The 24129-nt window shown below is 37.7% G+C and overlaps 1 protein-coding gene across 3 annotated transcripts in view; it reads left to right on the top strand.

Moving 5' to 3' along the window:
• The window catches only part of FYB1 (FYN binding protein 1), a 63444-nt gene that overhangs the window by 26013 nt on the left and 13302 nt on the right, over window positions 1–24129 (top strand). For all 3 annotated transcript variants that reach the window (XM_039710028.1, XM_039710025.1, XM_039710026.1), the window contains exons 3-9: window positions 12217–12391; window positions 13969–14018; window positions 15221–15240; window positions 16045–16091; window positions 17490–17607; window positions 19810–19966; window positions 22746–22890. In XM_039710028.1, coding sequence (XP_039565962.1) covers window positions 12217–12391; window positions 13969–14018; window positions 15221–15240; window positions 16045–16091; window positions 17490–17607; window positions 19810–19966; window positions 22746–22890 — 712 coding nt within the window. The remainder of the gene's footprint in view (window positions 1–12216; window positions 12392–13968; window positions 14019–15220; window positions 15241–16044; window positions 16092–17489; window positions 17608–19809; window positions 19967–22745; window positions 22891–24129) is intronic.

Genomic DNA, 24129 nt, shown 5'->3' with positions numbered 1-24129 from the left:
TTTCATTCTCTTTTTAAAACTGAGCATAAGAAATATTTAGCCTGTGCATTTCAAATTAACACTGTGAGCAGGGCTGTAAGAATAATATCAGAATTTTTGTTAGAAGGAGAGTGTCCTGTTGTTACTAACCAGGTGTAAGAGAAGCCACTACCCTGACAGTCATGGGAACATGAGCTAAGGATGGAGCTGCCCAGCATGGTGGTCCAGGTGGTTTTCCAATTATGTTGCAAACCTCACAACTAAGTAGAAATTAAGGATCAGACATGGTCTTCTCTATCCCACAGTCACAGGGGCAGGTCACGAATGAAATATTTAGAAACCATATCCATGAGAACCCATCCATAGTGTCCCTGGACTTCAGCCTTCACTCAGAGAGCTGGCATGTAGACCTTGATATTCAGTTTGGCTTTAATTAATGCAGCCCATTTCATTGTGGTCAAAAGTCTACACAGAACAGTTCTGGTGGAGAGACAAGTTGTTCTAGAGTGAATCATAAACAAACTCCTTTTCAGCTCAACAGTTATTTGTTGATGGGTTTCTTGGAACATAAATTAAAAAATCTACCTGCTTTGGAAGGGCAGTTAAACTGAACTGTGGGTTTTTTTCTTAACTGTTATTTCAAGAATCAAAGTCATGTCAGGAAGACACCACCCTCACAACACAAATTCTTCCTGTTCATTACTGTGTCCTGTTGAACAGAAGCTTTCCATTGTTGCTTAATTTGCTGCTGTGATTCAGGTGCTGAAAGTAAAGAAGACTAAGCAAATGAAAATATTTTTTTCCATTCAACAAAGCTTTCTGAGATCTAACCTTTGGAGATTTTGGTCTGTAATAGGGCGAAAGTTAGGCTTTGTGCTGTTCTTTGAGAGGAGAAAACCTCCACACATAGTGGTTTTTACACTTGTGTTAGGGGCATGTGCCTGCACTTTAGAAAACCTTGTACCGCCTGATTTAAAACAGGAGTTTGAATTCTGCTTTCTCAGAAGTATCAATTCACCCTTTTTTCTTTGGTTGTTATCCTTTCCCATGAAACCTGTTTTACTGGTTTTTGAAAATAAGTATTCACTGGGCATGAAATTACATTAAATGTTAGAGGCTGAAGGACTTAGCTTTGATACAGCAGTCTTAGTTAAGTGTGGGAGAAGGATTTTAGTCATCCACCATGCCTGCATGAATGTTGTTCAGGGATGCTAGTTTGATATTGGTCTTGTCCTGAAAAACCTAGTCCTGAAAAACTTTTCATGACAAAAACTTCTGTAGATACAGATGTCTTTTTCAAGAAAGTCTCACTATTGACATGCTACTATTTTCCAGTGAAGGCAGGCTTTAAGAAATTCCTGTCTGGGCCTGCAGATACATGGCAGAATAGTAAATTCCTGTGTTATGTCCCATTGCAGCAATTTTCCATGACAGACCAGATTTACCTCAGCTAAGAATCAATGAGGTGCATGTGCCTTTTGTGTTCAGAAAACAATAACAACTATATTGTTTTACAATAAACACCCAAGGTCTTAGAAAAAAAGGAAGAGAAACAAAGTAATTTTGCTGACAGCTTTCCATGTGAGGCCACAACTGCAGTGTTGCTTCCCGAGGAGAACCACAGTGGCAGAGGGGGACCACGCAGGTACAGGTGGTCACACACGCAAAGCCAGCCACAGGTTGAGCCCCTAGTGCTTCACACACCTCTGCATAACTCCTGAACAACAAAGACCAGGGCTTCAGTGTTATTCAGTGAATTAAAAGTGGGTACATGCTGTCAGTCTGCTTCTGTCAGGGAGAAAATTCCTCAGAATTTTTAAAAGCCTCCACAACAAAGAATGTTAAGGCTGTGGAGGAAACCCTACCACTCTGGATTTTTGAAGCATTACCTTAAAAGGTCAAGGGTTTGTCACATAGTTCTCCTAAAACATGTGGACAAAACTGTAAATTAAACTGCCAGTATGGCTTACAACATTGAAAAAGATAAATTGTTGCAATTTAAAAATTAATTCAACCATCCTTAGAGAAATATGAATGAGACCATTATTTATCTGTCTTAGTTAGTTAGTTAGTCAATCTGCCTAAGAAAACAGATAAACCAACACTGAGTATTTCCTTGCAGGTGATTGTTCAGAGTGCAACTTGCTGCTATTGTGTATAAAGAAGGAAAAGTACATAAAACCCACTGCAAATTAATATTTAAACTCATTATGCTTGATTATTGCCTTAGCTACAACATTCTGCAACATTTTCTAAATGTCTTAGAGTATATTTTTATTTTTAAGGGAATAAATTGTATCAATTTAACATCAGCAGACACCTCTCCATTGTGAATGGTCAAAGCTTCTGCAACCGGGAGAAGAATATCTCCTAACTATCTCCATTTTTGTTTGTTATGGCTTATGTGCCACACTTGTTCCCTTAAAGATTATCTATTCTAGAAAATTAACAGTAAGATGTGGATGGTTTTTATCAAAGGATGGAGGCGCAGAAAACTATTTTTCTCATGTATACACTTGTTATAATCTGCACATGAATTCTAGTGTTGTTTGTGCAGATGACTGCTCTAAATCCCATTGAGTCAGCTGAAACCACTCCTGAGTGGAGTAACTAACGTGCAGAATTTAGGACTCAGAAGAGAAACCATGTAAGTGCACCTGTTACTTTTGGTAAGAGGTTTGACATGTAATTTGAATGGCTTTGAGATTCAATGGTTTTGAATCAAAGTATATGCATAACATATTCACTCATTAGGTCTGGACCTCTGCAAAGGACTGAATGAAGTACATGAGGTATTATGCTCTAGTTGAAACCATTGCCCACCTTCCAGGGTCGGTGCTGGAAGGATTTAACACAGCACCTTGAGGATTACACTATGTATGACAGCAGCCTTTGAGAAAAAGTGCTAAGAGGGGTAGTTAGAAAGAAAAACTCATAAGGATGCAGAAAAAAGACAGCCATGAGTTTCCCATGGAAGGTGACAGAAAGAAAGCTGCTGAAGAGAAAAAAGTAAAACTGATGGAACTGAGTTATACCTTCTGCTTAGTAAAATTTGGTTAATTTAATTTCTGAAATCTTGTTCTTTTGTTCACTCATTTTGATTCACAAGAATAAACACCTATTTATGCACCTTCATCATGTGGTTTCATTATATGGGTCACAATACAAAAGCATCTCTGCTGTACCAACACCTCAAGTGTTCTGAAACCTGTCCAGATTCCAGAAAAAAATGTGAACATGGAGTATATTTGATTTACAGATTGAAAAAGTTATAAGAACTGGCTGAAATTTTCCCATTCCTTGACACACATTTTTCTTAAAGCCTACTTTACAACTTTTTTTAGCAAGAGAGGGTATCCAGCATATCACACTATTTTATAGACAGCTTTGTGTTGGAGAATATCTTGTTTTCCCTGATACATAGAAGTGCTGTAGTGATGGAGTTCTGGACATGTTCCTGGTATCATTGCTGTAGTATACATCTTGAACCCAAAAGGTGTCTAGCTCCAAAAAAAAATACAGCTTTGTAGTCTGTTTACTTGTAATTACAGGAATAATTATCATATACTTCTCGTATTTGAAGTTTGATATGTACTGAAATTTCTCTCTGAGCTGAAAGTTCTAATTTCTCTGTACTCTTTAAGTATTTCCTGAGCAGCTCACAGAGGTAAAACCTATGCAACATGGGTAATGTTTGAATTTGAAACAATCTGTGCCCTACTGGTGCAAGTATTTTTACCTTTTTATTTTCTAGACCTATATTGGTTCACAGGGAGAAATGCTCTTAATAAATCTTCATCATTTGGTAACATTGCATGAGTAATAATACAGCACAAACTAATATATTTCATTATAGAAAATATATTAAAATCATAATTCTTTATAGTTCATATATGGAAAACTTCCAGTCATTCTTGACAGTTTTGATATTAAATGCTATAATAAATATTCAGTATTGATAGACACAAAAGAAAAAAAAAAAAAAAAAACACAGGCCTTTCATAGTGAAGCTGTTAGGAAGATTTTGAAATTGTATTTTTTTTTTTTAATCCTAAAAGGTTCATTTTAGTAAAGAACATTCCTGAGGTCATTGGTTTCCTCTTGAAATTGAACCCTCCTCATTGTGCATTTGGAACAATGGTGTTCCTTGTCTGCAAATTCTGAAGAGAAAATCTGCAACTTCCGCTATACAAATGCAAGACTTTGTTGCATTGGAATTTTTTATTAAAATTATTTTATATACCATGGTATGTATGATGTAATTATTTTTCACATTGAAAAATTTTAAAATCCCTCATCACTTTTTTAGTTTGGGAAATAGTTACATTTTAAGAAAACTTTTCCACTACATTTTCTTTACAAAGTTGCCTTTGTATCATGGTGCACATTTTCTTTTGCCTTCTCTTTCAAATACAAATGAATTACAAAAGATTATTTTTAAACTATTACTATCTTATATGTCCTCCAACTCTGAATGTTTTCAATTTTTATTCTTTTTCCTTGCATATGAAATGATACCATGCAACATTAATTTACTCAGGTTTATAAATATTTTTAGTAGAACCAGAAGCAGTCATTAAGGCTTTTTATCAGACCAACTGCAGTTCAAAGTAGATTTAATTTTGTGTTCCTTTTTAGATAAGTACAGTCTTCTGTCTATGACAACACATCTGCAGTTGGAAATCACTTTCCTCATGCCAGTCAGCTGTGCACAGAAGAAGTGCTGGAGAATTAGGAATATCTAACCTCATATTTAGCTGCCACAAGGCTCAGTCCTGCAAACTTTTATATACTGAAGCACTTTGGGTGAAACTGTGGGCCTTCTTTTGGAGCAAGGCTATGGGCATGCTTAATATTTTTCAGCCTTCAACCTTAAATATAAATGTAGATGCTCACTTTCATGTGCTCTGTATTCTTCATCTCTTTGTCTGTAATATAGGTATGGAAGGGGAAAAAGCCCCAACCTTGTATGGGGTCTAGAATTATGTCAACCCGTAATATGTCAACTATATGATATTTTTGAGAATATAAGTGTTAGAATAAGTGTTAAACCTTATGCGAAACACCCTTAAGGTAGTCTGTGCCTCTGTTGTGGAAAGATTTTCAAATTGAGACCAATGAGAGGTTTTGCTTTAAAAAGGACAGATTCTCCACCTGTTTTAATTGTCTTTTTCATGATGTTATGAGCAACCATCAGCAAATTTATCTGAAAAAGGATGAAGACTTAGGTCTTCATTTCCCCCTTTTTCCCCTTTGTCTGAAGTTCCACTCTTTTGGGACAAAATTTTGTTTGCACAAGGAGGAAAAAAAAGCTTAATCACCTAACTGGGAGGAGAATCAAGAGAGATGAGAAGAATAAAAGAAAAGAAAACTCATAAAAGCTTGTACCTAGGCATTTCTAAAAATAAGGTCTGGACTCAAGGAGAGCAACAGCCAGAAATTTTCCATGCTCTTTGTTTTCAAGGCGCAAGCAGTGTCACAACTGAACTTTGTTGCTACACTATGTGTCACAATAGCATAATCAAAAGAACTGAGATTCAGCTCTTTTGTAAGCTTACCTGAGCAGCTCCAAAGCAACATAATAGTGAAACCTGAAACCATGGCTTGTATCTAAACGAAATTGTGGTTAGGGAAGCAGAGCAGAGCACAGCTCTCTGCACATTACAAATGAAGTAGGAAGTGGCTGATCAGCTGCTGCAGATGTTGTTGCAGGTTCTTAGTAAACCCTCTGTAAAACCCTGCAAAATACCCAGGTCTTGCATGTAGAAGTAGTGAGGTGCTTTGCAGTAAAACTGAAAAGCATGTTGGGTTTTCCAAATAGCTCAAAAGCATTTTGCTTTATAAAAAGATTCTTTTAAAGACTTTCTGATGTGTAACTGATTAAAAAATCCTGATGTAATTTTATGATAAAAACTATAAACATTCGCTAATAATTTTACAAGCGTTTTCTCCCACAGAATATTTGACGTTTCCTTGTAGCACCTCACCTGTCAGGTTTTCTTAACTTTACTAAAAGCAGGAGTCAGCAACAGACCAGGAGCTCACTGCATCAGAGCTCAAAGGGAGTGAGATCTCACCAAATGCCATACTCTACGCCAAAGAAAGAAGGTGGGGTTTTTTTAGAATGCAAAGTCAGTGATCCATTTTTGCCTTGCATGTTGCAAGAGACTGCATTGTTATAGAAGGGATTTTCTTACATACATATATATTTATGTTGTCTATTTGTGGTGAAGTGGTATGATGAGACCACTCAAAATGGAATGTACACAGTGCTATGCATTGCTGTTCAGTTCCAGTTTTATTTAGGATGCAATCTTGGACTAGAAATTTCTGGATTGAGGCAAGGGATAAGCTGGATGCTACAGCCTGATACCTTAAATATCATTAACAGTTCAGTCTTTGTGGTCAAGTCTGGACTATTTGGAGACTGGAGGCCAGGCTAATGCATTTGCAAGAGAATGTCTTGCAGATAAGATCAACACAGCTGTTCTGAGCTAACTGGGATTTCTAAAGTGCTGCTGGCTTTGGAACAGGTATACATTGCTGCTGCAGTCCCACCAAGGGTGAGAAAAATATGAATAGCTGAAGCCAGACCACCCTCTGCTAGAACAGGATATTTGCCTGCTTCAAGGGAGACCATCAAAATTACTATTTTTCATTGTTGCCAATTAAATGCTTTGTGCCAAATAAACACATTCTGTTGCAATACTGATTGGCTTGAACAGATGGGTTTGTATCTTCAGCTGATGGCTGCAGAACTGCACGTTTGAGTGCTAAATAATATGTGGGATTTTTTTCCCTTTGACAGCTTCTATTCTGCTCAGGTTGATAAGTGGATGTTCACTGTCTTCTATGTGCCAATGTCTCACCCAAACACCCACATACCCTGGTATTTAGGGAGGCAAGAAATAGAGAAATGTCCTTTAAGTTTTATGAACACTGGAGCCCTTGCACATGAGTCCAATTCATTTCACAGTTTTGAAAAACAGGGAACCACCTATGACCAAAGGACTGGTTCCCACAAGATTCCCATGCCACCAAGTAAAGCATGTTCCAGGTGTACTCCATTACAGACTTCAGGCAGTGCTAGGACTTCCCTCCATTTTGTGACATATTTATGGTATAAGCATCTCAGGACAGAGAGATGAAGTATCTCAGGACAGCAATGAAGGTTGTAATAGAGAGAGAATGGCCTTTTCTCATTCTGTCCTGAATGCTTTTGCCCACATAGAATTCACAAGTTCCAAAAGAGCTGGACTTCTAATTTCTCATTGAGTTCACATGGGAGAGGCATAGAAATTATGCTCTTTTATGCAGGTTCATTTTTTCCACTGTTGAACACAGAATGTCTGGACATGAAGGGAACATGGGATCTTTCTCTAGATGTCATACTGGCTACCAAAGATGTATCAGTGTTTCCCTTTCACAAGCCAAGAATGGCAAGGGTCAAAGTCACAAGTATTGCATCAAGACAACTTCAGTGTCCTTCACTTCCCAATAAACAAACATTCCCAAGAATGTAAGTGAACATTTGGCCAATGCCCATATGAAAGCTGTTTGAGAAGGTTCTCCAAGAGCACAAGATAAATTTTTACAGTGTTCTGTGCACAGTTGTACTGTAAGTGCTGAGGATCTGGCATTATTAAAAAATTTTAATCCCACAAGCAGCAGTATAATGGAATATTTGGGACATTCTGTGGACAGTTTTTATGGCAGGTTTCTTTATACAGCCTCTTCTGTTCTTTTGTTTCTATTTGAAGAGCTTCCATTTCTGCCTCTGTATATTCAGTGCAGCACTACATGTGAAAAAGCTGAGAGTCCTGAGAGGAGGGGCTATTTGGAAATCGAGGTGTTAGCTGCCAAAGCTGCCACACAGTGATCACCCTTAACACTGCATACTGTGATGAGAGTGCTTCAAGTGCATGTGAAGCCACAATGTACTTTCAGTTTAATTTATTGATCTGTGTCTGCTGCTGACTGCTGATCCACTACCCCCATAGAGCTTTTCCATGGTTTTATAGTACCAAGTGTCCCAGATTAAAAAAATAAATAAATAAATAAATACAAAAGAAAAAAAAAAAAAAGGAAAAAAAGGAACTGGAGTCAAAATTAAATGCTCCATCATAACAGGAAAAAAACCTGCTATTGAATGTTATGATAGGTTTGGCTCAGCAGGCCTGATTATTACACCTTTTTTTTTCCAAACAGCTTTTCAGCATGTCACTTTCGTACCTAAATCATTCCACTATTCACTATTTCTAGTATTAGAATTAAAGTACTTTACACCTACATTAGTCTCGGTCATAAATATAACTAATTAAGCTAATTAAAACTCTAAATGCAGAGAAGAGTCAGTTATAACTGTTAAAAAATAAAAAGCAGCATTTCCACTAATATGATGATCATTTAGTTACTGTTAGATTATAACAAACTACAAAAATTAAAAAGAACAGGTTGTTCGCCTTTATACTTAAAAATAAGCTCTTGATCTAAAATGCATGTGGTGTCCTTTCCTGGCTGACTTTCCTATTGCCTGTATTTGGCTCTCAAGAGACATCAGATGAAAGAAGTATTATGCACAGAGACCTGGGAAGAATTTTTACCTTAGTCCTACAAAGGACTCATCACAAGAAGTAATACAATAAGAAGACAAAAGTTTCATATGCATGTTGTGCACATACCCAACACTCTGTTAGGACAACATAACCACAGAAAAACTGATATAGGATTCCCTATTAAAACACAAAAATAAATTTCAGAGTATTATTAATACCAATTAATGTGGCTTTCAAAACAACAACAACAACAACAAAAAACAAAAAAACCCAACCAAACAAACCAAAAAACAGACTCCTGTCTGGTTGTTTTATTTGATTAGAACTCTAGAATTTATCTGGAGATACATGTCAGTGGTATTCATCTTTATAAGAAGTTTTAGAGCAATGAGAAATTGTAGTCTGCATATGAATAAAGACTGTGAAGAATTTAATGCTAAAACAGAGTCTGCAAATATTCAGATACAACAAGAGCACAGTCATGTGTTACCTTGGCTTGTTTAAGCAAAGTTTGCTTTTATTCAAATGCAATTTTACGTCTTCAATGTAGACATGTAAACCATACATGCGAAACAAGGTTGTGTAATGATTTGTAGGAAAAAATCAAGTTATAAGCAGTTCTACAGTTGGGTAAGGACTATGATGAGACAAAAGAGTATAATGCATAAGGGTTATCAGCTTTAACTCTAAATTCTTGGAGTTTTAACCTTAAAGAATTTTCATATAGTTACAAAGTTTTTGAATAAAAGATTTTTGCTCATGGGCATTAGTTTAATAGTCAGGAGTCTGCACTTCCAAAACAGGAGGAAAGATGAGAATTGGAGAAAATACTGAAACTCCCTGGATGCAATCAGTAGAGATATGACCAGATGAAGAATGACTTGCAATTTTCATCACTACATGTGGTAGACAAGTGCATGCTCTGTAGAATTGCAGTGCCAGATTTTCTACGGTGTTGGAAAGGTTGGAGAGATAACAGAAATATCTATGAAATAATTGCTACATGGGAAAGAAAAAGAAAAAACAAGCACCCTTGATTGAGATTTAAAAGGTCGAGTCTTTTAAAGTCACTGAAAAGACATCTGAGTTATGTAACAATTCCAGTGGTGTCAATGCCATTTGGGTATAAAACAGTGGTGATAAAAATGCTTTTGACCCTGTGTGCAAAGGTAAAAATAAAAGTAATAGAACATGAAGCCTAAGAAACTTGGAAAACAGTAAGATTCAGATTTTAATAGTAAGCAGACATAAACAAGCACCACTACAAAAACTCTGTAGTATTATTTCTCTTGTCAACACCCCTCAAACAACTGAAAGACACATTTTAGCCAAAATGCTACTTTAGTATAGCTCCAGCTGTTGATCTCAATATAGTAGCAAATATTTCAAGTGTGATGTTATACAAAAGACAGCAATGAAAGGATGTCAGCATTGAATTGGAAGGGATATAAAGAAGTTGTTTGTCACTATGTTGATGTCCATCCCAATGTACAGCATAAGAACTACTGTACTAGAACTTATTCATGCCATAAATTTATCCTACTTCTTCAACATGGACCTCAAAGCATGAAAACTCCACTTTCACTGTTAGAAAGTGCCTTCTAGCAAATGTTGCTTGGCTTTAAGCATGTTACTTTTGCCTCTTGGCAATATGGGAAAAATATAAATTATCCCTTTCTTCACTACCAGAGACTTAGGTATTAATTTTGTCCAGTCTTACCACATTTCCCTAAACCACCACCATTTGTGCATGAAAACTCCACTTTCACTGTTAGAAAGTGCCTTCTAGCAAATGTTGCTTGGCTTTAAGCATGTTACTTTTGCCTCTTGGCAATATGGGAAAAATATAAATTATCCCTTTCTTCACTACCAGAGACTTAGGTATTAATTTTGTCCAGTCTTACCACATTTCCCTAAACCACCACCATATATATCTAGATCAATATATCTAGATCTCATTCTCACTATTCTCCACTATTGGGTACTCTCCAGCTGGCACACGTTGACTCTGCTGTAGCCTTCTCAGTACTGAGAGAAAGGATTATTTCACTTGACTTTTGGGCTATAATTTTTAATAAAATGTTAAAAAGATAAGTGGTACAAATTTAATCTTGACATATCCTAAATGGTAAGAATCTTCTTTTGTAATACGCATGTTCCTTATTGCACAAACCACAAAATAATTCACTTTTATGATCATCCATTTTGTGGCTATCAATATTTTGCCATTTAAGTAATGGAGGAATTGAACAGGTTTAAAGTGCACCATTCCTCACATGTATGTTGACAAGTTGGTCTAAGCATCCATGAAGAAATATTTATCCTTAATTTTTTGAGTTGCGTGGTAGTAAGGAGAAAAATTGTCAAGGTTTGATGATTTCACTTTGATTTCCATGTGCAATACGGAAAGGTCCGTCCTAAAGTTACCAACTCCCCTTTTCTTGTCTATAACAAGGACAGAATTCCAGACACCCAATAAGCTAAAAAAGCTCTTCCAATAACTTCTTAAAATTTTCTGTCTTGCCATTAAACTAGTAAATATTTGTTGTTTTTCTGTGTTTTGAGCCCCTTTTTTTTCAATGAGGTTATCATTTCCTTTACTTGACAAGATTTTAATCTCTCATAGGTGTGAACTTAAATTCTCCAGAAGACAATGGGCTTCTTCTCAGCTGTAACTGATTTTAACAGAACTCTGAATTTGTTTTTTCCCACTGTTCCCCTTTTCCTTGGATTTTCCTGGATTTGTCTCCATGCAGCTGCGGACAGTTCTTTTTTGGTAGATTTTAGTCCACTAATGATACTTTTTAAAACAAACAAACAAACAAACAAACAAAAAATTCCCAAAAAATACAAACAGAAAATTCAAAAACATCATGGCATCCAAACTCTGACTTAATTTCTCTCAAAAAAACCTTAATTTCTCTCAAAACTCTGAATAATTTCTCTCAAAATCAACGCTCAGAGCAGTGGTTGCTATGGTTTGGTTGTGGTGTGTGCCGGGAGCATGAATTCAGTGCAGCACACATGCATACCAGCTCACTCATGCAATTGTGGCTTCTGTGCCTGGTGCAGAGCACCATCAGTTTTTGAGGCTATACCTGTCTGTTGAGGGTGTAGCTTCTGTGCAGCTTTGCAGACTGCCACTTTTCTAATCTGAGCTTGCTAGCAAAGTCCAGAATTTTACAACTTATATTAAAAATGTTTTTGAAGATGTTCAGAAACCTGTACCTCTCTTTATAAAGGCCAAAATATGTTTTTGTTTCTCATCTCTTCCCATAAAACTCTTTCTTTGAGCAAGAAAACTCAGCAAGACTACATCAGTGCCCATATGAAACTCTGCAGATGGTCAGATTTTTAATCAAATTGTGGAATTAAATTATAATTTAGTTTTGAAACACAGGTATTAATATATTGGATGAACTGTGCTGGTTTTGTGTCTAGTTCATGTCTTGGCAAAGGTATTTTTGTGGCCTTGTACAGGGAGAACATTCTTGAATGCAGAGTCTCCTCTCTAGTGTGATAAGATAATGCAACAAAAATATCTAAGAGCAGGTTCAACAAAACGTACTTTCTCTGGGGTGCGTGCAGTACTGATAGCTTACCCAAAAACTTCATCAAACACAGTGAAGTTCCTTCCTCAGATGTTTGCTTGATAAATTCAGTCTGTTCTGCTATATTTCAGATCCTAAAAGTAAAGGTTTGAAACAGAAAGCACCTTCCTCAGCAGCACTTGCCCCGCCGATACCTCCATCACACACTGCTGTGCCGCCTCCTCCGCCAGCCTTTCACCCATCCCTGCAGGTGCCAGCAGCTCCCAGTCTGCCTCCCAGAAACATCAAAACCAGCTCTGAAACAATGTGAGTGAACATAAGCAACAAGATCTTTGTTTTCTCAACTTTCTCTGCCTACCACTTTCCTCCTGGTGCAGCAGGCAAAGTCTACGTGAGTTCTGGGTTTCTGAGAGAGGGGTGTCTCACATTATTTTCCTTATCCCACCCTGTACCTCGCCTGTTTAGCATTAGCTTTTTATGTTAATTTGTACCCTCCATCTATTCAGTTCTTTCCCTGAATTGTCTTGTGTATAACAACAATTCTTTTTGTCCTTTGTTGGTGAGAATAGGGGGAAGGGAACAGACTGGTTTTTTACTCCAGAACAATCCAAAAACTTTAAACACTGATAGAAAATCAGTTGCCTCAATAGCTTAAGGTTGTCCCTGAATTTTTCTAGGCAGAGAGGATGAGGAGGGTCAGGTCTATGAGGCAATACCCCAGGAAGCAGCTTTGCAAGCTGGAGGAACTGAGCTCAGCACTGGTTGTGAAACTGCACCGAGGCCATGTCATGGCCTTGTGTGATAACCCCGAGAAGCCTCTGTTGATACGGGGCTCCTTTCTTTATCCTTCTTTGAAGAGCTGCCTACAGAAGCAGAACCTCTGCTGACAGATTTATAAGTACTTGAGTCCAGCATCAAAACTGACTAGAATAAAGCTGAGCCTGAATAATGAGCTGCTTTCTGGAGGTCCTGCAAAGAGCATCAAACTGCAGGCAGGGAGAGTAGGGAGGAGTGTCCAGCTCAGCGCTCCGTGACAGCATCAGTCCTGCCTCTCAGCCATGCTGGGTATCCTCCTCTTTATCCAGGCATAGGGGCCAAGTTTGACATCAGACACTTCTGAAATGCACTCCCAGACGCCCTGTCTGCTCTCCCATTCCTGTGTGCCCTGTAAATTCTCCTCTCTGCTGAAAATTTTTGCCTGGGCACTGTAACCTTTGCTTTCATCTGTTTTAGAACATCCCATTCTGCTTTCAAGTCCTTTTTTGATTACACTTCTTCGATGATAACTGTCAGCCCTTGTTTGCTTTCTGCTGTTACAAAATGTTATAAAGTTAAAAGTCCGTGATATTATTAGTCATATTCTCAATTCAATTTCCTGTTTCTCTCATTTGGACAACATTTTAAATCTAAGAGCTCTGGTGACATTTTACCTGGCCTAACCTACACCATTTCTCTTGTCCCTTGTTTAGACATTAAGCCCAACAAGTCAAAGTCTCAGAGCTATATTTATCATTGTAAAAGTCTGACATTGTACTTTTGCACTGTAAGAAGACTGCACCTGCAAAAATGGTTAAGAAGCCAAACAGATTCTTTCCATTCAGTCTGCTTATGATATTTTTCATACCACACTCTCTCTGAGTGCCTTTGGCTCACTTTGATGTTTTTTACTCTGCATCAAGATGGCCCCACCTGAAACACTGAGTCGCAATCAGAGAGAACAATTTAGAAAATCTTGTGTGCACTTAAGTAGGATATAGGGCTCAATAGACTGTTCTGCCTTTGTATAAAATAGATAATAAAAAGCTCCAGAAAAATGGTTAATGAAAATATAATCATAAAACCACCTTCATAGGTTTCACATGTTTACCTTTTCATACTTACAGAAATGTAGAAAATGAAGAAAATTATGATGACGTTGAATTTGTTTCACAGGGTAAGCTGCATACATTTTATACATTTTAATTAATGGCTACTGTAAGCAGCTGTAAGCATGTTATATTTATAAGATAAACAAGATGTTATTGTATTCAAGAGTGATTTGTTTATTAATGATACTGGCTCTGCTGCTTTATGGGTAAAGATGGTTGTCTCATAACACTGATGGATCTACTGTTTTGTGATTAATATGATAGACTCTCAGAAACTGCTTTAAATGTCTTTCTTCCCCCCTACCCCCCCCTTACTCTCTTTTTCTATATTTTCTTTTTTTTATCTTTCTTTTTGTTTTTGTTTGGTTAGAAATATGCTGGGACCATAAATCACCAGGTCTTCAAATCTGAACCAAAATGAATGCGGCTCTTTCAGAGCTGACGTTGTGTGGTCTGGTGAAGGAGGCACTGGTTTATACTTGATATAAAAAAAAAAAAAAAAAAAGATGGCTTGACTGTGCTTTTACTGTCACTTTGTGGTCTGAGGCAGTGAGAGGCAGTGAGTTGTACCAGGAGCAGCAGACAAGCAGATTGTGACACAAAGAATGTCAATCTGCCTTCTGAGCCCTCCTTGGTGGCACTTGGTCTCTGCATCATTTAGGGTGCTACCCATCCACGACTCACAGCACTGCAGGCTGTGCAGCTGGAACAGAGCTTTCCTTACCTGCCTGCAGAGTAAGGAGGAATCAGGAGATTTACAGAATATCTCTTCCTGCTGCCCACGCTGGCTTAGGAAAAGAGCCTTTGGCCAGCCTACTCAGCTGTTGGGCTGGTGCAAGCAATTTCTTTGAGGTCTCTTCAGATTTATTAGGTTTTGACAATTACTTTTTCCTATGAATAGTGATTTTGCAAACAAATAGCATAGGTAAATTCACTAATGTCATTAAAGATTTTTTAAAACAAATTTTCCACTTTTAAAATACATAGTGAAATATACTGTTTGTAGATATTTTTAGTTTGCAATGTTCCACAAAAGTAATCTAGAAAAACTGAATTTTGCATTCATACCTTCATCAAAAACAGGAGCCTGCACAAACTTTTAATTTTGAATTCATACTTTCATCAGAAAACAGGGTCCCGCATAATAAAAGTTTCTAGTTAATATCACTGATGTTATAGGCAGTTTTAAATAGTTAATGCTAGAAAGAATTCTTTTCTCTACAAGAAAAAAAATAAATATCCTGATTTTATTTTTTTGTTCCTGTAGGTCATGGAAATACACAGAGGGTAAGTACTATCCAACAACATAAACCTATCCTTTTTTAGCAAAAAATTACAAGTTTAGTGAAACTTTCAACACAGTAGACAATTACCTGCAGATTTAATCCAGTCTATCCACAGTAAGTAAGTTGTAGAAGCAATTATTTGTTGTGAAGGATAGAAATAAAATCAGAGAAGCAGAGTAAACTGGAACAAATTATCAAAGCTGGCTAGACACCAAAAATTAATTTAAAAAAAAAGAAAATGCAAAACTATCCTTCTATTAACACTGATATTTCACTGGAATTTTCCAGAAATAATAGAAATAATGACCCTGTTCCATTCCGGTAATAGAATATTTCAGTTAATGTTTCAGTTAATCACAGATTTTTCTCAATATGTTTAAGCACCTGTCTATATAAGAACTAAGACAATCTCTTAGACCCTAGTCTGAGTCCCATTTAGCTCCTTAGCATTCCAGTTTAAATAGGGCTAACCCTGACCCCTTCATCATGGCAGTGCAATCATCAGCAATGATAAAAATTTTACAGGACACACTTTGCAATTAAAACATCCACTTTGAAGCACATTAAGCAATGTGTTTGGGTGATTCTAACAATCCATAGCTTCATAAGTATGATATTGTAAAAGAAATAGCAGAAATAACAGTGTGTTTGAATAATGGAGTAACTCGTTTTGGGAAGAATAAGGGTATTTGCATTTTGCTATAAATGTTTTTTAAATAGTTTGTATGAAACTTATATAGCAGACCAAGTTTCCTCATGTCTTTTTAACTGTACTTAGACCATTGAAAATGGATTATTTTTATAGGGTCAAGAAAGTGATGGAGAGATGTATGAAGACATTAATGACATCAGGTAATAATTCTAAACTCTATAACCTATTCTATCTTTATTACTATCTTTTCTAATAAGATATTATTTCATTTGTATTTCATTTGGTGTAAAAGTGCCATTCTGCTGCAGTCCCTGCAAGGAATTACTGTCTTCATTCATTTCACCTGGAGAAAATCTGTCAGTTCACAGGTTCTTTCCCAGTTAGACCTGCCATGCCCTGGCATGGCAAAACTCCTGCAATTAAATAATGAAGTTATTGATTGAAGTAACAGAGCTCTGATTTCTGATCTAAGGAGTATGCCTGAACCACTGGTTGGAATTACAGCCTAGGAGGAGAAATAAGCTCAGCCCCAAGGTATTATGGTCCCAGATAGATCTTTTTTTTTTTGGTTTTGGGTTTTTTGGGGACTTTTTTGTTTGGTTGTTTTTTTGGTTTTTTAATTGCTTTTCAGATAAATTTTCTTAGAACTCCTGAGAGAGTCTGGATTGAAAATTTTCATTGCCTGAGTCTAGGATAGCTGCAGAGACTGAATACAAGCTCTGCTTATTCTTCTTCCACTTAGACCTTTCCTTTGATGACTCTCTCTGCCCTGGTAATATCTAAATCTATGGGATTTACTATGTTACAATAGCCAAAGAAAAACTCTAATTCTCTCTGAATAAGTAATTGATGTAGAATATTTCAGATGTACAACAACTTTCAGCAAAAATTTATTGTTGAATTCCCTTTGATTTATAGCACAAGTAATCCTCATTTAAGGCCTTTTTTTTAGCAAATTGAGCCTACCTGCTTAGCAAAAATATTGGGGGCAGGGGGAGTTTCACCAGATCAGTTCCATGGGGTTTCTAAAACACAGGTCTTCCAGCCAAATGGCAGAGCTGGAGGTGTATGCCTAACCGCATCCCAAGTTCCCAAATCCAGTACCTTCAGTACAAAAGGCACAGCAGGTAATGTGCCCTGGTGTGAAGAAATGAGTGCAAAGACTGACTCATTGTGTACACTGCTGGAATAGGCTGCAATCAATTTTAAAAACACAGTTCAGTGGCAGCTCAGGTCTCAGTTCAGCCTGCATCAACCACTGGTGGCATGAGTAAATATTTAACAGCTGCATCCAGTACAGCACCCAGACTGTTGCCAGTTCACAAGCATGCTCAACAAAACCATCTCAGAAACATTTGGACACACACATGTGGAGGCAGATAATCTTGTCTGGTGTGTTGTCCTCATGAGGGCAGACACTGTAACTTACAAATGTAGTAAAGGGCTGCTTACTCTATCTGTTGTAGCTGAATTATGGTTTAGAATCTGTAGCTTTGATTTCACTTGGAGAAGTCTTTTTTCATCACCAGCAGTTTTTTTGTCAGCCTTGGGTATAGAAGATTTTCTTCACACATTCTGTTCTGGCATTCCACTTTCAGATCATCAAGGGGAAAAGAGAAGAAGCAGGACAAAGAAGATAAGAAAAGAATGGACCAAGAGAAGAAAGAACAAAAGGAAAAAGAAAAGAAAGAGCTTGAACTAAGGAAAAAGTTCAAAGTAAGCTTTTTATTTGGTAATGTGGATAAAGGTATGCAAGCAGCATTATTTAGCATTGTCAAGTTCAAAATAGACTTTTCACCTGGCTACAAAACTATTTGTCATGGTAGGTAGTTCAAACACCTGCATAAATTCTGAATTAGGGTTTAAGATACCTTTTTTTGTTTGGCATATGTTTGAATGCAAGGTCTGTGCTGATGGATGGCAAAGACTGCTTGCTTACTGTTTTCATTAAATTACTTTCTCACCTTTTTTCAATGTAAGAAAACGTTAAAATCATTAAAAATCATTAAAATCATTCACTGTAGTCAGATACAAAAGAATTTAGCCCTTTCAACGATTTCAAAATTGTATTGCAACACACTGCCCTTGCCTTGGTAGAAAGGGACTTACAGTGAATTCCAGGCTAAATGAGGAGGAGGAAAATCAGACTTGTATAGGAGACCTACAGTCATTCTCTGGGGCTAAATGATGAGACAATTCTTTCTGTTTTAAATCATTTTTGCATAGCTGGTGGTCAGCATGCTCTCACAGTTTACAAGTCTGCCAGTCAGTTTTTCTTAACTAATGCCCATTCACAATTCTCCATTCTGCTACTTTCAGTGTCACTGTACACAGTGAGCAGCTTTGTTTTTCTTCCTATAATGCTCTATACACATAAAGCCATAGTGATTCACGTCATGGACTTGGTCTGCTGTGGAGAGCCTGACATGAGTTAAGAAGCAAATATTAAAGGTACACATAGTTAATAATAGTGAGTTAGCTGGTGTTTATTAGGTGCCAAATCTATTTTTCAGACCAGTCACAAAAAGTGTAGGCATTAGTGCACAGACAGTTTTTAGCTTTTATAGACTGTGCTCCTGCAGCCATTAAGGTATTTTATTATTCTTAAACAAATATCTTTTAATGAACATTTTCTTTCCCATTTATTGGCCACTTATACAGGATAGATATTCCTGAGTTAGTCTGAGTTAGGCAAGACCAATATGCTTCTGAAAGACATATCTTAAAGTCACAAATACTAAATCCCAAAATGGCTTCTTCACAACATAATGTAAACACGTCACAAAGTGAATCCTGGACATCAGTAAACAGAGAGATCATCTCTTGTGAGTACTTGCAAGATCATTCATAGAGTAGAAGAGTAAACACAAAGCATTACGTGGCATATTCATTAACATTAATGTTAATTAATATTTACTCATATGACTTTTGTCAGGAATAGTGTGGGCAGCAGGGTCAGGGATTGTCTGACTGTCCCCTGTATTTGGGGAGGCTGCACCTTGAATCCCATGTCCAGTTTTGGGCCCCTCACTCCAAGAAAGATATTGAGGAGCTGGAGTGAGTCCAGAGAAAGGAAACAGAGTGGATCAAGGGTCTGGAGCACATGTCCTGTTGAGGAGCAGCTGAGGAATTTGGGGGTGTTTAGTCTGGACAAAAGGTGGTTCAGGGGGGACCTTCTCACTCTCTACAACTGCCTGACAGGGAATTGTAGCCAGGTGGGCATCAGTGTCTTCTCCCAAGTAACAAGGCATAGGAAAAGAGGAAATGGCCTCAAGTTGTTACCAGAAATGTGTAGTTTAAATATTAGGAAAAAATTTCTTCATGGGTTGAAGAAATTTCTTCATGGGTTGAAGAAAATTAAATCCTTCATTTCTTCAAGGATTGCAAAGGTTTGGAAGAGGTGCCCAGTGAAGTGGTAGAATCACTCTCTGTGGAGGTATTTAGAATATCTGTAGACATGGTGCTTAGGGACAAGGTTTAGTTGAACTTGGCTGTGTTAGGTTAATGGTAGAGCTCAATGATTTTAGAGGTCTTTTCCAGACTAGTAGATTCTATCATTCTATGAGTAGTTCTGCTGGAAATAAATGGAGACACCCATTGAAATTAAATGCATCTGTTTCATGAACTCATTAAAGGCGTCATAGGCTAATCTTAGTATTAATCTTAGTATTTCTGTGATTTTGCCAGTCAGTTCTTCAATTGCTCTATTGCCATGCCATTCCCCTCTCTTTTAATCTCTGATTTTTAATTTAATTTCTGTAATTCGAGCAGGAGGAAGCCTTTTTGTTTATTTGGGAACAGTATTTTCAAATGTCAATGAAACAACCATCATTATAATTATTTTTTACTTTTTCTTCTGAATGTCTGGGAAAGAACTCTCTTTTTCCACATCGGTGATGTCTTCTGTTTGTTCTTCAGTTAACAGGACCCATTGAAGTCCTTCATCAGGCACGAGCTTGCGCTGACTACAGGGGAGGGAGGAATGAACTGACTGTCAAACAGGGGGATAAGATTGAAATCATTCGCCTCACAAACAACCCAGAAGGAAAGTGGCTGGGCAGGATAAAAGGATGCTGTGAGTTCTCTTTCTTCACTGTGCTCCTGAATGTTTTCACTGAATGACAGCAAACATGTGGGCATTACACCAGGGACTAGCCCTATCACGTCTGAGTCACTGGCCACCAAAGTAAATCATTACCCCAAGTCACACTTCCGTCCTCAGCTAGTTCATAGCAGGAAGTTATTGCACAACATAATGTAACACCTATAGGCACTGGAACAAGTTAGGCACAGCATGCTGGGACCTTCACCTGACATACTGAGGGTTAATTCCCTGTCAGCAGCCTTCAAATAGCACCAGAACTCAGCTTCCTGCAAGTAACAAGTATCACGTTTTTTCATGTCTTTGTATTAAACGTAACATGGGTGTTATTTAAATAGAATTAGAGAATATAAGGACCTGTTTTAAGTGTTTTTCTTGTTCCTATTCCTATGGAAAATTTCTAACTGACTTCCAGGTTTTATTTTCTCTGAAATCCTAGATTCTTCTCCTATTAAGGTGTAAGTACAATCAGTGGATATTTGAGTATAACGAGGTTGATTATCTAGTTCCTGGGTTATAAAAGGTTGATCTATAAAATCAAACAGAATTATTAAAAGCATTTTCTTGATCTTTAGGGGAACTAAAATGCCAATAAAATTAGTAAGACAGCTCACACATGTCGAAGAGAGTTCTACAAAATTGAAGATGATACCAGCTGAGCAGCTTGTATCTTACTATACAGATAGTAAGGAACTGAGTGTCTTTCATACAAAGAGAATCTGAGAGCTGGGGCTGCTGAAAGGAAAATTAAGGGGTATCTTATAGTTGTTCACAAATACAGAGGGGGGAGGATGTAAAAAAAATGGTGCCAGGCTCTTTCCAGTTACCTAGTCACTTTGCATGAGGCAACAGACACATACTGAAACACAGGGGTTCTATTTGAACAGCAGAAAACACTTTTTTTATTTTGAGGGTGACCAAGCAAGGGAAAATGTTGCTCAGAGAGGTGGTAGAGTCTCCGTCTGTGGAGATCTTCAAAACCCAACAGGACAGTCCTAGCCAACTTGCTCTAATGGAGGATCATGTTTGTTTAGAGAGATTGGCCAAGATGATCTCAAGAGGCAAGTTCCAATAACAACTTTTCCACGATACCTTGAAGTTGTGAAAATCAGTCAATTACACTAACCATTTTGTACACAGAAAATCAAACCTTGGTGAGGGTTGGGAGAAGGGTATTTTCCAGTGCATATGCAGTCCATTAATTAATTTACTTTTCATTAATTAATTCACTTTTCATTAATTAATTCTTACATCAGCAAAAATTGAACCTGTACAAGGCTTCGTGTTGAAAAGTTTCAATAATACAGACCAATTTTTTACACCAGTGCTTCAGCCTCCCATGTTCACAGGCCAGGTCTGTGAAGACCAAACAAAAGAAGAAAATCAGTTCTTATAATTTAAGTAAGAGGAAAGATCAGTGTCTACCTCTTTGAGAGCAACCACACTAAAAACTGCATTCACTCAGAAGAAGGAGAGTGGTGAATTTTCCATTTTCAAAAAAATTCATGAGCATTTTTCACCTTGGAGAAATCCATTTGTGTACTCTTTTGCACAGGCACTATGCCTGTCAAAAATTACCCTCAGGAGTGATAGTGTTCCTCATCTCAGATCAACTGCTCTGGTCAATGCAGCTCCAGTATGTCTGTCAGTCTGAAGGAAAATCAATGTACATGATCCTCCTGATGACCTGTCAGGAACTTGATGTCATGGACTGCCCTAAAATATGCCACAAGACTGCAGTGGTGTCATGAATAGATGTGGGGATTTAGATGAGTCCTTGCCTTTTGCCCAGGCCTCTGGCAGCAGGTAGTAGCTTTATTGATGTGTTCACCACCCCAAAACCCACTCTCATTTTCAAGTTCTTGAAAAAAGGCTGATTTGGTCTATTATAGAATGAATTATTTATTTAATAGACATAAAGCTAGCAGACATAAGACTTAAACCAAACTACTACACAAAAATAAGGGCAAAAAAGGATTAATAGTAAGTAAATACAACATGAGGTTAAAGGTACCTATTAATGTTACAGCTAGCAAAGAAATAATATAACTTAGGATTCAATGTATCTTACCATCCAATTGTTGGTGCAGCACATGTGGAGATCCTTTCCTTCAATCCCCAAGGAAACACTTCCACAGGGAAGTGTGTGCGGACTCTGGGGAGAGATCTCTACACTTTCAAGTATGTGTGTAGGAGGCTTCTGCCTCTGTGATAAAGTATGTGTCTTTTATAGTTTGTAAAACAGGGTTTCTTAGTCAAGAATATTTCTTTTATCTCTTCCCACATCAAATCTTCAGACAAAGATGTTGATTCCTAGCTGAGGCCTGAGCCCTCCAGATTCCCCCTTGCTGAGCCTTTCAGGCCATCTCTTTATGCATCAACTCTCTGTGGTGGTGGGGACAGGGGCACAAGTGGTTCCACAAGATGTCCTGCCATAAGTGGTCCCAAAGCCAATTATGGCAGGACAAGACACTGAGAAAAGACATCTGCCCCATGATTCCTGCACAGAAATTTCTTCTGCTGTAGCAGAAATTTAGTTCATATAGGTGAACTAAACATCAGCTGAGGAGAGTTTAACAGGGGGATCTGAGATAGATCTGATATTTGTGTTGATAGATGAGGATGCTTGGAATGAGAATTTCTTTGAAAGTTTTCAAAAATCGTACAAAACAATTCAGTCATTGATTCTGAACCTCTTGTTAAAATCATCCCTTTTTCATGACCCTTAAACTGCATGGTTTCATTTATTTAGATGGATACATTAAAACAACCATGGTGGAGATTGATTATGATTCTTTAAAAAGAAAGAAAAAACCGTCTACCAGAGCTGCTGTGAAACATACAGAGAGTGACCAAGAAACATATGATGATGTTGGAGAGCAGGACGCTACTAGCAGGTATGTATAAGGAATGCATGAAAAGAAACAAGTGATTCACCTGGGTCAGCCTACACAGGGGAAGTTTTCCAACAACAAACCCAGCTCTTGTCACAAAACAGCCATTTATTTATGGAATGTGTAACTGTTATATGTAGCTATTCAGACTGAATAGTTCATATGTGGTCAGAGGAGTTAAAATGAATTCTGGAATCCAGCATCTGTAAGCACTCTAACTTAGGAGGAGCCCATACTATAGGAAGAGGACCCTACTTCATTGAAATCCAAAGGAGAAAAAAGTGCAAGCCATACAGGATTACAAATCATCTGCAGGAATGATCTCTTACATGTAGCTATTCAGACTGAATAGTTCATATGTGGTCAGAGGAGTTAAAATGAATTCTGGAATCCAGCATCTGTAAGCACTCTAACTTAGGAGGAGCCCATACTATAGGAAGAGGACCTACTTCATTGAAATCCAAAGGAGAAAAAAGTGCAAGCCATACAGGAGTACAAATCATCTGCAGGAATGATATCTCTCTCTCTCTCTCTTTACTTGCTCTGTCTTTCGGAGTCACATGCTCCCTTTCCTAAGATGCAAGACTAAAAGACTCTAAAAGCAAGGGAAACACTTACTGCACCAGGGAACTCCTGATCACCCTCATTGCCCTCATGAGCCTTTGCATGAGTCTTTAACTCTTACTACCCCTTTTGTTTTGACAAGAAGGGACCACTGAAATCCTGTCTATAACCCTTCAGAAGAGAGTGCAGATTATGAATTGAACCCTGAAAACAAGGCCTCTCAAATTCCATGAGATGGGTATAACTATACTTTTTTTTACTTCCATTGGAAGCTGCTTCTCTATATCAGTCTCCATGCATTTGCAGTGCAGTGCTACATTGCAGATTCTCTACTTCAATGTGTCATCTTTTTCATGTCAAATAGATCTGCAGCTAGAGAAGTGACAGATCCAGCAGCAGATCAGACTTGCTGGTAGGGAAATACCCTAGTGGTCTGGTTGCAAAACTCATGGCTATCACATAGCCTAGCATGACAGTGCTAATTATGTTGCCATACCCCACAGGAAATTTTGCTGCTTACATGTGATTCGACAAACCATTCTCCATTAAATGTCCTGATGTGCAGAAACAGAGCCTGGGATTCAGATAAGAGATCTGCATATGGGTGTAAAGGATTTCAATACGTAGGACAACCATCTTGAAGCACTCAGCCATTACACCCGCTTTTACTGCTTCCCA

This window comes from Passer montanus, unplaced genomic scaffold (genome assembly GCF_014805655.1).
Source record: "Passer montanus isolate IOZ18808 unplaced genomic scaffold, ASM1480565v1 scaffold22, whole genome shotgun sequence".
In the NCBI taxonomy this organism is placed as follows: Eukaryota; Metazoa; Chordata; class Aves; order Passeriformes; family Passeridae; genus Passer; species Passer montanus.
This window is presented reverse-complemented; position numbering and strand designations above follow the sequence as displayed.